The sequence below is a fragment of the Chionomys nivalis genome, chromosome 3, assembly GCF_950005125.1.
Source record: "Chionomys nivalis chromosome 3, mChiNiv1.1, whole genome shotgun sequence".
Taxonomy (NCBI): Eukaryota; Metazoa; Chordata; class Mammalia; order Rodentia; family Cricetidae; genus Chionomys; species Chionomys nivalis.
This window is the reverse complement of record NC_080088.1, coordinates 46375775-46389804: the sequence shown is the minus strand read 5'-3', so window position 1 is coordinate 46389804 and position 14030 is coordinate 46375775. Positions and strand designations below refer to the sequence as shown.

Sequence of the window (14030 nt, the reverse complement as noted above, 5' to 3'; positions counted from 1 at the left end):
GTGTGCGTTTGTAGACTGTTTGAATTTGTCATAATAAAGATATGTTTTATAATGGGAAAAATTCCTAGCAGATGATTCTGTGTAAAAGTTCACAGAAGGGAACATTTGATCAATCTTTATAGAATCCTAAATATTAGAACATTCTTTGAATTCAGTCTGAGTTGCCAGGCCAAGCAGACAAAGCAGATGGATTACTTAGAAGCTGCATTTTGATGAGGGCTGGGTGGTCCTCGCTGGAGCTGTTGTTAGCGTTTGGAGTTTCCGTCTTGCTCAGCAAGGTGCTTGGGCGTCCTAGATGCTCTGAAATCAGGATGGGCCACTGCACTGTGCTGCAGCTGTGCAGAGACCTTTTAACTGTGCTTGCCACTGGGTAGGATGGGCCTGTCGGACACTTGTCGCTCATGCTGCGGTCATAGAAGATAGGCTGCCCTCCCTTCTTTTCTAGGTCCTCACTGCTTTCTCTTTCCATCCATTCTTCCACTTTACCAGTACCCCACAGTAAGTGATAAGGACACATCTTTCTTCACAAGTCCAGGCAGGCAAACCCTCATCCTTTTTAAACTTTATTATGCTAAAAATATATAAAATACACAGAACAGTGGTGCTCTAGACTGCTTCTTTGGATGACCCCACTGTGATAGACAGCTGCCTAACAACCCAGGAAAGATCAAGAAGGAAGAACAATTTCCCAAGATAATCCCGCTGGCCTATACATTCTAGAAAGTAAACCAGGTTCAGGTAGGTGTGTGGGTGGGTGGAGATAACCTCCATGGATCCTGGCACCAAAGACTTCCTTGAGGACAAGCAGGTAGCTATTGGTGCACAGCCGTCACAATGGTGTCAGCATCTGGAAGTCCGGAAGGATGTCAGCCACCTTCCGACGAAGTTGGTCTCGCCGTTCCTCTTTCTCCCTTTCTTCTTTTGTAAATTTTACAAATGCCTTCCATGTCTGAAGCGTGACACTGAGAAGCTTCCTTCAAGAAGAAAAGGGGAGAGGTGGAAATCAATGGGGATTCCAACAGTACACAGTGCTATTCTAGGGGAGAGGTGGAAACCAATGGGAATTCCAGCAGTACACAGTATATTAAAGAAGAATGGACGGGGATAACTGATCAGTTGCCGTTTGCACAGAGCCCCGTGCCGACAGTGCAGGCTTTGGGACCTCTTGGTTCACCTGCTCACAGCCTGTCACTGACCAACCCGGACCAGGAGTTGTGATGGGTGGGCAGACAGCCATCAAGGTAAAAACTATATCCGGAAGAGATAATTTAGGGCACTGAGGCCTAATTTAAAGCTTGACTGGTAAGCGCACCCCCATCTACAACAGAAAGCATCTCTAATTCAGTTGAGAAAAAAATATGCTAAATACCAAGTATGGAAAGATGGTGATGCGGGGGAGGGGGGGTTGGGGAGGAGGGCACATGCTGAAACAGTGCTGTCCTTGGGAAGCATGTGTGCCTTTTGGGGACTGACCAGTGCCTACACCAGCTCTGCACTGGACATGCTGGGGTGAGGCCTAACGCCTGCCCACTTAAGCAGCTAGCCTGTCAGATCAGCGCTGTGGGAAGGGTCAGTGAGGAAGGAATAGCTGAGGTGTTGAAAGGCACTGCCTCTGAACTGCAGAAGGCAGGCCCTGAGTGAAGGCAAGGAGTTGCACAGATACAGTTGGAACACAGGCACAGGGTTGTGGCTGTTTGTAAAGCTTGAGGCAGTGATATTTGCTCTGGTCTCTTGGCCAGCTAACGAAGCCCCAAAATGCACCTCAGTCATTAATTCTATGGCTGTTGGTTGGCTGATGTTTTAGATAATGTTGGCTTTTGTTGGCAAAAACATTACTTTTAAAACAAGGAGGTCCCAATGAGCAGAACTGCTTCCCTGCATTCAATTTCTACCCACTCAGCCCACCAGAGATTCCTGTGGTCGCCTCTAGGGCCCACCCTGGGCTTGACCCACCTCCCTCTCTCATCTGCTATTTACAGCTCCTCTCCCCTAACTATACTCCAGGATTTCTGACTTAGGCTTTGGCTCTTCCTATTACACTCACCTGAAATCTCTGCTTGCTCTAGGGAAATAAACAGAGCACAGAAATGGCTACATATACCGAGCAGGCTGCTGGGCAGTGGGTGCCACCTGGGTAGAGCTGATTGATGCCAAGGATGAGACTGTGTGTCTGCCCAAAGCTGAGGTGAACTCTGCCTCTGAGGGGCAGAGTATGAGGCCAGTGGGGCAGAAACAGAGGAGCCAAGAACAAGGAACAAGGTGGGAGAGGCATAGTCATAGCAGGCGAGCCTCGTTTCCTATTGACTGCGGTCCTCACACTCCAGACCCTGAAAAGGAGCACTGTCATGCTGTCATATCTTACAGCTTACACGTGACGGTGACAAAGGAAAATGAGAGGGCCGGTGACTTAGAGCAAGAAAACCCTGTGCAGAGTCCAGGGAGCTGCCTGCTGTGTGTTATTTGTACATGGCGCGTACGCTGTTCACTCGGGATCATTACCGTGATCATAAGACATGGCCTGTGAAAACCCCAAATGAATCCTTAGGTCAAGAGAAACAACTGAGGCAGGTAGAAGGAGGCTGGATCCACATTCACAGGCACAGAACTCGGATCAACCCGCTGGGATTGGGCTGAGCCCTGCATTAATGCATTACTGTTTCCTTGTTTGGTCCTCACAGCAGCCCCGAAGGCAAATTCTGTTCTTACTCATTTTAAAGGTTTATTTATTTATCATGTGTTGTGTGTATTTGTATGTAAGTGGGTGTGCACACGCCACACTATGACTGTAGGTTAAAGGACCCACAGTGAACTGGGGTCATCAGGCTTGGTGGCAGGCACCTTTACCCACTAGGTAAATGCCATCTTGGCCCTGTAACAGAATATTCAAAGGTTATGAATCCAGAGTCACACAGATACTGAATCCTGGCCTTCCTCTATAGCGGACACATGTATTCAAAGCCAAGTCCCTTGGACACTGTAAGTTATTGCATAGTTCTCTTTATTTGGACCAAATTATAACACTTGTTAAGTCTGTTCGCTGCCCACTGATTCCAAGAACAAACAGTTTTTGCTAGGAGTAGATGTCCTGGTGTACAAGATGTGCAAGAGATATGCACATGCACAGAGAAAACGAAGCATCCAGAAATAAGTGTGAGGCCGGGAGGAGAGGGCGACTCCACACCTCACAGGCCTCCGTGTCTCAGAGGGGCTGCTGCAAATGTGCACTACACTGCTTTCTGACACTTGACCATCAGAAAGGGTTTTCCTGTCCAATCTCAGAACATTTCTTTACAAATGCCCAGGGAAGTTCACACTTGTTTATATTTGTGTGGATTATATTATTTCTCCACAAATAAGACTTAATTGTATTTTAAACACTAACTAATAATACATTTACACACAGAATTCAAAACAAGGAGAAGCTACTCTGTTAGAGTCAAAGGCTACATGCTAGGAAGGGAGCAAATCTGTCACTGTACAAATGTCCTTAGCTGTAGCAGGGACTTGTGATGAGGAAGGGGCCTGTGGGACAGTGATGTTCAACTTTGACCTCAGTTGTGACACGGGTGTTTAGTAATCACTGCCTTTGTATGGATTACACACTTAAATTTGTGCTGTATTTCACAATGTTTAAAAAGTCAAACTAAAAAACAAAACTCTGTGTTAAGGGTACTTGTTGCTCTTGCGAGGGCCCGTGCTTGGTTTCTGGCACCCACATGGTGGCTTATAACACTCTAGATCCGATGCCCTCTTCCGACCTCTGTGGTCACCATGCATGCATGTGGTACTCACACATTTGTATCATACATTTAAAAATCCCTAGGAAATGAAACTGTGACTAATAAGGAACACATTTGCCCAGATATGTCCCATGAAGCTCACATTCGGTCCCTGCCAGCCTAGGTGGCTAGGACAGGCTTCCTCGTAATTTTACGGTTGATTTCCGGTGCTGCTCTTGCCTGTGAGTTGGGAGGGCCCAGCTCTCGTACTCCACCTCAGCTTTTCACAGCAGCAGTAGACTATGGTACAGGCGGCTGGAGAGTCAGTGAGCGCCAGGGCCAAGCCTTACCTGTCCCAATGTCCTGCTGCAACCTCAAGTTTCCTCTGGGATTCCATCTTCATCTCCCTGACCATGGTCAACCAGGCCCTGAAAACCTTCTTCTGCAGTAAGTGGGCACAGAGTTTTCTTACTTCTTTCTCCAGATCATTGACATACTAGTGGGTGAAGACACAGTTAAAAATGAGAGAAATATAATATCAGTGGACAAGTAGAGTAAGTAAAAAAACAAAACAAGCAAACAAACAAAAAACAAATGGGAGTGAACCAAAACAACATACAAAGCAAAATAGTAAAAGATGCAAAAGGCTGAAAGATAATAAGGCAGCCAAAATAATATCTTGTGCAACGTACTATAACAATAACAGCAATTCAGGAGTACAAACAGGTGTAAGATTGATTGGAGGTTTCAAAATCAACCTAAGTACTGTGTGACCAAAACAAAAACAAACAACCCAAGGACTATAAAACACAAAAGATGAAGTAAGGATTCATTATAATACAAACACATAGACTATGGGAAAAGCATCATGTGCTTGGGATCTAACTGACCAAAGTTGACAACATTTTAAAGGGATGAACTGGATTCATGACTCTGGAAAACCAAAGTGACTGACATTATGAAGGTTATTCAGTTTTTTTATTGGGGAGTTGAGCAGGGAGATGTATTTACTTAGCTTTGGTTTTCTGAGGCAAAGTCTTACTATATACTCTAGACTACTCCTATAGCCCTCAATTAATGGCGGTCCTCCTGCCTTAGCTTCCCAAGTGCTGAGATCATAAGCACGTGTCATCTCACATGGCTCAAGGAGATGCATTTAAAGTCCTTTCCCCGTGTCCATACCTGGAACCAGCTTCGGAGGACTCTTCTACACAGTAGCTGGGAATACAGCTGATCAGCCTGGGCTGTTCTCACAGCCAGAGCTTCCTGGCTGTACTGTAACCAAGTGAGCAGGCATTTTCTTTGAAGAGCCAAAGAGTAATGTTCTTCTGCTACCTGGAAAATGTTTGAATGAAAAGAGGAACACCATTCCTTAAATTTTAAATCACTTAAGGGAACATATACAGCTAAGGAAATGATAGTACATAGCAGGTTTAGATAGTTATGTGGATTATATATAATAATCTTGAGTTGCCTTAGTCTATTGGCCTTGTTCTGTGGAGGTCACAGATTCACATGGTGCTGATTCCCTGGAGGTCACAGGCATTTGCTGGTTATGGAAATGGAATAAGCAGCTTCCACAACATCACTTCATGTCCACTATCCCTGGCCTGGGGGCTGGCAGTGCTCTTAGTTTGCTCTCCTGGAACCTGGACAGCAATTCCACAACAGACGGCTCTTTATTATGTACTTAACCCCGTCTAATTGAGGAAATGCCGATGCTTTCAATTAGTTTTATAGAATGAACTGTCACCAGGACTGAAATTTAGACATTATCAATAAACCACAAACCATTGATTCAAAAATAACATGATGAATATTTTAATGTCTTACCAATTTAAGTGGCCGGGAGTATCATCCCAAATAAATACAACTTAGCTGCTATGTGTAAAGGAGAGACTGTTGTGTTCCTTTGACAGGAGAAAAGACCTCTATAGACAGTGACACGTTTCCCAGGTCTCATCTAGTCACCCAGCACTGTGAACCTGTTTCATCCAAGCAGATCTCCTCAAAGTGGTATTTACTGGCCAGAACGGTCATCACAGGGGACTCTAAATGACACATGCAGCCCTGGCAGCCAAATGCAGGCTAACATTCCATCTGTTTTTAACTTCTTGATCATTGACTTGAATGCCCTGTTCTAAGTCCTGGGCAAATTTATCAGGGGAATTTGAGACATTTCATCGGTGTTGGATTTCACGGATCCCTGTGGCAGAGCAGATTGCTGTTCTCTGTAATAGCATTATGTACTCTTCACAATGTAATTTTACAGAACCTCCCAATGGAGTAGATGGAGCTTCGTTCCTTCTTAGTGACCTTGAGCCTGGCCGTGTGACTGTGCTCTGTTCAATGAAATACTAGCGGGCAGTGTTAGTAGCTAGTTAAATTAGCAGCCTGGAGGACACTGGGAATGAACCTTCACGTCATAATGAGCAGTTTATAAATCCATGGCTTAGAGCTATGGGGCTGATTATCACTCAAAAGAATGAAGAATGGGATCTGAACATAACTTCTGCTCTGGAAAGAGACATGACATTCCAAATGAGCAGACTGTCACTAATAAAAAAAGTTACCTATTATTTTATTTTTATTATGTATCTCTGTATTTGGGTATTTTTTTTTTTTACATCCTTTAGAAATCGAATACCTGCCTTAAACTGTGAAGTGGGACAGTGTGGTCTCTCTGGCCACTGCAGACTCCCACCCCTGGGAGGGTGTCCTCTATTTTATTCTGCAATAAATTTTACTCATGACCTACTGTACAGTCTGTATTCAGTCGTGATGGAGGTCACGAGGACCTTGAAAGCAAGGACTTCAGAGCCAAGTCCTGGTGATGGACAGCAGGGGTTCACAACAGGGCTTGTCCATCTGATAGTTAATTGCTAGGCGGAAGGCACAACCCAAGTAGCTCCAGATCCAGTGCGCAGGACTAGGGAGAGGCTGGGACTGAACCTATACTGGCCTGCAGACTCCTGAGAAATGAGCATGAATTGTAACGGACTGAGATTTCAGGGTTGTCTATGGAATTTATCATAGGGATCCAGCCACTTCCCACTTTCTGCTGTAAACCATGCTAAAACTGAGTCGCCTCTATTCCTCCTGCAGTGGTGATCTCTAATAAAACCACTCTAGTTTCCAAAACCCCTTAAATTGCAAGTATTTAGATAACCAAATCAAACTCTTACTCAAAACAGAAATATATGTACTCAAACCAGTTATCTTTCTGCTTTTTGTTTCGTTTTGTTTTTGTGAGACAGGATGTCTCTGTGTAGCTTTGGAGCCTGTCCTGGAAATCGCTCTGTAGACAAAGCTGGCCTCAAACTCACAGAGATGTGCCTGTCTCTGCCTCCGAGTGCTGGGATTAAAGGTGTGCGCCACCACCACCTGGCATTTTTCTGGCTCTTTAAAAGCACCAAACACTCTCTAAGCTAAAGTATGTATCCGCGAAAGGTCTACTTTCTAATTTGGGGTTTGATATAATGGCGTACCTCAATGCTTTCCTTGCTTTGCATTCTGAGTTTCTTCCAGGGCTCCAGGCCTTTCTTCCTTAGCAAGACCTTTTCATAATGATCTTTGGCTACTGCTTCCAACTCTTGATTTCTCTTCATTCTCTTCAGTTTCTCTAGTTCTTTCTGAGGGGGAAAAAAAAGAAGCGAAAAATTCCATGATTAAAAAAACCTGAAGAATTTCATTTAAATAAAAAGCCAATGAGTTTAACACATAACCACTAATAAAATAGTGTGCTGGTTATTATAATAGAACTCTGGAACACACAGTGTGCCCAAACACACACACACTTAATATTGCTAGAGTGTTAGAAAGGAATATTGCTAAAAGGGTTAGAAAGAGTTGGTTGTGTGCTCTATCTCAATCTAAGCTATGTATTCTTAGGTTTATTCAATAATGTTCATAGAAATGAGCTTTACTCCCCTCATTACTAAAAAGTCCAGAGAAAAATCAGGAACTTTTCCTTATTAATAATAATTATTTCCTTATTACTACAGAAAACTCAGCAATGTACACGTTTACTAGAGTTATGACGTAGAGCCTTGTATATAAATAATGATGGTCAAATGATAACCCCACTGGAAGTCTAGAAGAATATTCTTAGCCCCGAGTTGTTTTTCCTTCCTAAGTGAACAGTAAGTCCAGATATAAGCTAAAAGTATTTATCATCATCAAACAGCCTTCTCCACAGAGAAACCCTGTCTCGAAAAACCAAAAAAAAAAAAAAAAAACCAAACAGCCTTCTGTCCTGAGTAGAAAGATTAACTCCCCCTGGTGGTTCCCTGAGACAAAGACACCTTGTGCTTCTCACAGAAGGCATACACTTGTGAGTGGTGTGCCTGAGAAAGACGACAGGAATGCAATGGTCACCCTACAGACACCCTTATCTATCTATTTTCTTTTAGTAAAAGCAGCCTGAGATGGAGGTGGAAGAGAAAAGTCTACTGAGACATAGCCAGGCAGACTGCAGACTGCCCTCACAGTCGTCACTTGTGGGGCAGAAATGCGGCAGCATTCAAGTTCCTTTTTCATTCTCTAATTTAATGTCATGAAAAGGACAGTGGAAAAAAGGTTGATTCAACAAGCTACTTTGTGTGCCTGAGCCTTCTGCAAGAAGCAGCAGGGAGGGAAGGGGAAGAGGGAGGGAAAGAGAGGAACAGAATTGGAGTGTTTCTAAGAGGGAACGGGGAGTGTTCTCATCTTCCAACTCAATCACACACCTGCAAGCTCCTGAAAACAAAATGTCCACATTCTTTAGGACATTACATCAAAATAACCTTTAGAGTCTTTATTTCAGACACTCAAGATCCTTCTTGAATGGAAGGCAGATATAAAAACCATAGACAAGCATTTCTTCATGAGTAGTAAAAGGAGGGGAAAGAATAAACGAGGAGACAGAAATGGGGTGTTTCCACATGGAGGGAACTGTCCCTGCACCAATGGTGGCTTGCAGACAGACACCAGAGCCTGATTTCCACCCTCTGGAGAAGCCCTCAGGCTCAGTCTAAAGAACCCACTTGCATGCACTCACATTTATTTTCCACTTCTTTGTACAGGAAGTGAATGGCAGCTGCATGCACTCTGCTGAGACACTGACATAGTACGATTCTGCTTTGAGAAAGCATTTACATTGGGGATCTACGTAGAAGGGTTTTAAAGAGCACATAGTTCCCTCGGGTTAAGAAGCAATATTAAATATGAGTTTCTCTTTGATTTAAATTATATTTTGCATAAATGCCAATGATGTGCCAAAACAATGTCTCATCTAAATGTTTATCTGTATCATCCACTATGTCTTGAGAGAAAGATCAAGGATCACAAGTATGTTAAACCGGAAGTATAGGGCGCTCAACAGCGTCTAACACTAATATCTTCACACTGGATCATGGAAATCAAAATAGAAACATGCTGGATTATGCCAATTTAAATAAAAGCAAATAAAACCAAAATATAAGCACTAACAAAAGTCCCTTTGACCCATGGGATTCAATGCATCCTCTATTCCTCATCTAGCCTCATTTCACTGGAAAATCCCATGTCCCCACAGAAGGCACTCTTGTCCAGGCCATGAACGATGCCTATGTTTCCAAATTAAAGAGTCACTTGTCTCCTTCAGAACTGCGCTTAGTCACACTTCGTTGGATCCCCTACTCCTCCCCTCACACAAACACATCTCTCAGTGTTGTGACTGTAGATCCTCTGGGTCCTCTGGAAAAATATTCACGCCCTGAGCTTTCATCTCTGTCCAGACAATGCCCCTGCCAGATTGATTCTAGTCACTTCGAGTGTTAAAAACACCGACATACTTGAAATTTCTAGATTCCATATTCCCATCCTGATGGTCAAGCTTCTGTCAGCTGTGTGTGCCTAACAGGTATCTGACATGCAGCTCAAATGCCATCTGCTCAGAAGAGTTTTCCCATCTTGTTTCCCGCACGACTCTCCCCTGCCTCCTTCTTTAGGTGCTGCCCCCATTACCTCTTTTCCAAACGGGCATAGGTGGTTTCTGAAGGCAGGGGTGATGTCTGTCCTTACTGCTCTGTACCGACACCCAGAGCAAAGACTAGCACATAAGATATTTCACAGGTATTTCACTTTATCATGGTCTTTTCCCTGAAGACTTCCCTTGTCCTAAAGCTTAACATTACGTGTTGTCTTGATCAGTCTTTTGCCAACTTGACACTAGCTAGGGATATTTGGGAAGAGAACCCTCACCTGAGAAAACGTCTCTATCAGATTGTCTGTAGGCAACTCAGTGGGGCATTGTCTTGAATAGAGGTGTGAAAGAGCCAGGCTTTTTCTTTTGGGCCACCAACCAGCTCCCAAATCATGACACAATGCTCAGCCTTAGCTTACCTCTCATCTGGCTAGTTCTTTTAACTTAAACTGACCCGTTTCTCTTCATCTACCTTTTGGCTCCGGGCTTCTTAGTTCCCTCCTTTCTTCTCATTTTCACTGTTCCTGGCATCTGCTGGCTGTAGACGCCTGGCTTCTTGCCCTGGGGAGTGTGTGTGTGGGGGGTCCCTTGTTCTCTCCTCCTCTCATTTCTCTTTTTCTTTCTAGATTTCTCTTCCTATTTACTCTCTCTGCCCACCAGCCTCACCTATCCCTCTTCTGCCTAGCTATTGGTCATTCAGCTCTTTATTAGACCAATCAGGTGCCTTAGGCAGTCAAGGTGAAACAAATGCAGCATAAAGTAACACACCTGTATACAGTAAAGTAATATTTTGCAGAATAAACAAATGTAACACAGATTTGCCTAGTTAAAATAATATTCCACAACATGGGAGGGCCCAGCTCATTGCGGGCAAGTGATCCTGGGTGATACATAAGAAAGCAGGGTGAGCACGCAATGAGGAACAAGCCAGGAAGCAGCAGTCCTCCGTTACCTCTGCTTTGGTTCCTGCCTTGGCTTCCCTAGTAATGGTTTGTAACCCATGAGTCAAACAAACTCTTCTTCCCCAAGCTGCTTTTGCTTATGGTCTTTATCATAGCAATACAAAACCAAACTAAGGCACATGTCCTTTTCCACACACAAGACTGGGCTTAACTTGTATTCGGTATGCAGAGAAATATATGTGATTGTCCCTGAATCAATCTGTCATAGCAATAGTAGGACTGCTCATCTAGTTAGAAAATACGGTACCTCTGCTGGACAGTCTGCTGATAAGTTCAATGAGCAGAAAAACCCTGCCAACTAAAAGAAGTTAAACCAGATTTCCCTCAAGGACAGCCAGCCACGTGCAACTGACAGAGAAGTCACAGCAGGTACTGGTTCAGGAATGCCACCATGTTTTTGTTGTCCATATGAAGAGCATCACCATGGTCTTGGAGGCTGTGTATCTGGGTCAGCTATAGGAAGTCTACAAGGAAGCCGGGAGCTGTTGTGCAGAAGATGATGCCTCAAAAGCAGTAAGACCACATGACAAACAAGTGGGCAAGCACACTGTGCACAGCATGCTCACACAGAAGGCAAAGGAGACGCCGGACACATGCGCTCTAGAGCTGAAATCACTCTCACGGAAGGCTCGATCACAGCCACTCTGCGAATGCACCCATCTCAGATTTAGGTGGTTCCGGAGTGAATGGAAGCTGGTCTACATGAAAAGGCTTTGTGTCTGTCGCTATGGGCTGGCATCTCTAAAAAGGAAAGGTTTGGGCTTGGTACAGTGAGATAAAACACTCCTCTGGCCAGTAAATTTTTTTTTCAACTATTTTCGTCTGTTCAAGCATTTTCTTCCAACAAGAATAAAGCTGGACAGAGAACGGAGCCAATGTCTTTTTGTGAATTGATCTGAGGCATGTAATTGTCCCCCAAACTGGGGGGCAGTCACTATTAAGGAGGCTACCAGGTACTGAGTTGCTAGAGTTGAAATTTTGGTGAAGTGCTTGGTTTGAGGGTGAGCACTGGGTAAAGGGTAAGGCTCCTGAGAGTGGTCCCACTCTTCTGTACACTTCCCCTCTGAACCCCAAATGCTTTCACATTTCACATAGTCTGGCTGGGAGAGAGGAGAGAGGAGCAACAGGCCGAAATCTGCCAGAGCATTCTTTGATTTTAACTTTATTTACTTTTATTTTTATGTGCATTGGTGTTTTGCCTGCAAGTGAGGGTGTTGGATCTCCTGGAACTGAAGTTACAGACAGTTGTGAGCTGCCATGTGGGTGCTGGAACTGAACCCTGGGTCCTCTGGAAGAGCACCCAGTGCTTTTTACTGCACAGTAGCCCAGAGCATTCTTCCTCGGAGAATGAAACTCTACTGCAGGGAGCACCTAAGAGCAGCGGGGAGTCTCCACTGTGACTAGGGAGGGCACTTTGGGAAGGCTGCCAGATGAGACCCCTTCCCACTAACCAACCGCAGGGGAAGGGGGAAGGGCTTCAGTCACAGAGCAAGTAGGGAAGTGAGGTGACAATGACAGCTCGACCTGTACAGCAGGAGCAGAAACTCCAGAGCAGAGCCGGGAGGGCCTGTTTCGCCCACCCCCACCTCAGCACCTACTTACAAACACTGTTACAAAGTGGGAGGACCTGGAAAGGACATGGCCTCTGCAGAGCAGCACAAAGTGAAGACCAAAACCAAAGGCACTGAAGGTGAAGCCTCTGGTGTCCATAGCAACAACAAAAGCCAATGGTAGTAACCACAGCAACAATAAACATCAAACAAAGCCTGATTCCTGCCTAGATTAACACAGATCTCCACAATAAAGCCCTACATACTCAAGTTTCTGTTGCTCTAAGCAAATGTCTGGCTTTCAACAACAATATGCCAAAACATAAGAATAATTTCTGGAAAGATAAGACAATCACCAGAACAAGACACGGATATGACAAAGACGATGACGCTATCAGAATTTTAAATAACGTGTGACAGTGTTAGAGACTCCAGTGGAAAGGTGCACATCATTCAATGTCAGATAGGGTAATGCAGTAGACATGAAAATATAAGGTTCAAAACAAAAGTTAAAAACGAGGTAACAGAAATGAAGAGGGCCTTCAGTGTAGCGATTACTAGATGAAATAGCTGAAGGAAGAACCAGGCGACCTGAAAATAAGAGCAAGGAAGTCATAGTAACTGCAAAATCGCAAAGTGAGAAACTGGTACAGCTAAAAAAATACACTTGCGTGACTGGGAATCCAGAAGAAGAATGAAGACAGGCAGCTGGAATATTCGAAGAACAATGGGTAAAAGCATTTTTAAATTTTTTGAGAAAACACAAAACTATATCGAAGAAGCTTAAAACTAATAAGCAAGGCAAGCAACCTAACAAATAAACCACATCTGGATGAATTGTATTATAGAACATAAGCATGAGGCAGTCTCAAAGAAACTCCTCTGGTCAACTGTTAGAGACCCAAGCCAAGTCTAATGCTGAAACCCTAACTCTAATGTGCCAGTCGACGACCTACGCCTGTGGATGAGTTATGTATGAAGCAGGGAGGAGTAGATAACCCGACAGGAAAAGTGTCCTCCTAAGATACTCCAGAGAGCTTTCGGCTCTCTCCTCATGAACCTGCACCAGAGGAAAGGTCCTGTAAGGACACAGGACTGGGGCTCTCTGAAAGGATGGAGGCAGGTTAGCCGCTGAAGGACTCTGCCGCCAGAAGCCCTGCCCCACAGACTGTTACAGTTCATAAATATATGACAGAGATTAAGAATTTAGATCTGTACAAAGAAATAAAGAACACTAGACAAGGAAGGCAAAACCCAGCAGTCCTGTCACTAACACCACAAAGAGACAAGTGTGTGAGTCAGTTCAGCAAGGCACTAGTATTCACAGCAGAATACAAGAAAATACGACACATACGACAGCAGTCACCCATGGAATCCAAGGATGCGAGGCTCTCGGATGATACAGGAAGTACGTGATTTGCAGGTGGGTGGAGATTATTAAACTCTAGATGACACTAAAATAATCTTAAAAGGAAAGTAAGTCCCTCAGTAGAGGAGATAAGGTAGGATCATAAAGATGTTATTAAAATCAGAGAAGAAAGGCAGAGAGAGAAAGGGAGGACAAGTACCACAGTTGGAGACAGAACATTTTAATTCAATTATGTCAATGTCACTCTTATGTTACTAGCTTTAAAATAACAAAAATGTTTGCTAGCAGACAGATTCCACATCGGATACTTATAGTTTGCTTTCTGTTCTGATAAACACCATGACCAACTTTCTTCCAGAATGCTGAAGAAAAAAAACGCTTTCAAACTCATTTTGTGAGGCCAGCCTTAGTCTAAACCAAATTAAAGGTTATGCAAGAGCATAAAATATTGCTAAAATTCCTGATGAATATCACCTTTTAAATCTC

General features: G+C 44.0%; 1 protein-coding gene across 1 annotated transcript in view; it reads right to left on the bottom strand.

Annotated features, from left to right (window-relative positions):
* Positions 1-405: 405 nt before the first annotated feature.
* Positions 406-14030, bottom strand: part of Ccdc191 (coiled-coil domain containing 191) — a 69396-nt gene continuing 55771 nt past the window's right edge. Inside the window, exons 15-18 of the mRNA XM_057763982.1 lie at positions 7208-7351; positions 4902-5054; positions 4070-4215; positions 406-974 (exon numbers count right to left, since the gene is read on the bottom strand). Coding sequence (XP_057619965.1) covers positions 830-974; positions 4070-4215; positions 4902-5054; positions 7208-7351 — 588 coding nt within the window. The 3' untranslated portion in view covers positions 406-829. The remainder of the gene's footprint in view (positions 975-4069; positions 4216-4901; positions 5055-7207; positions 7352-14030) is intronic.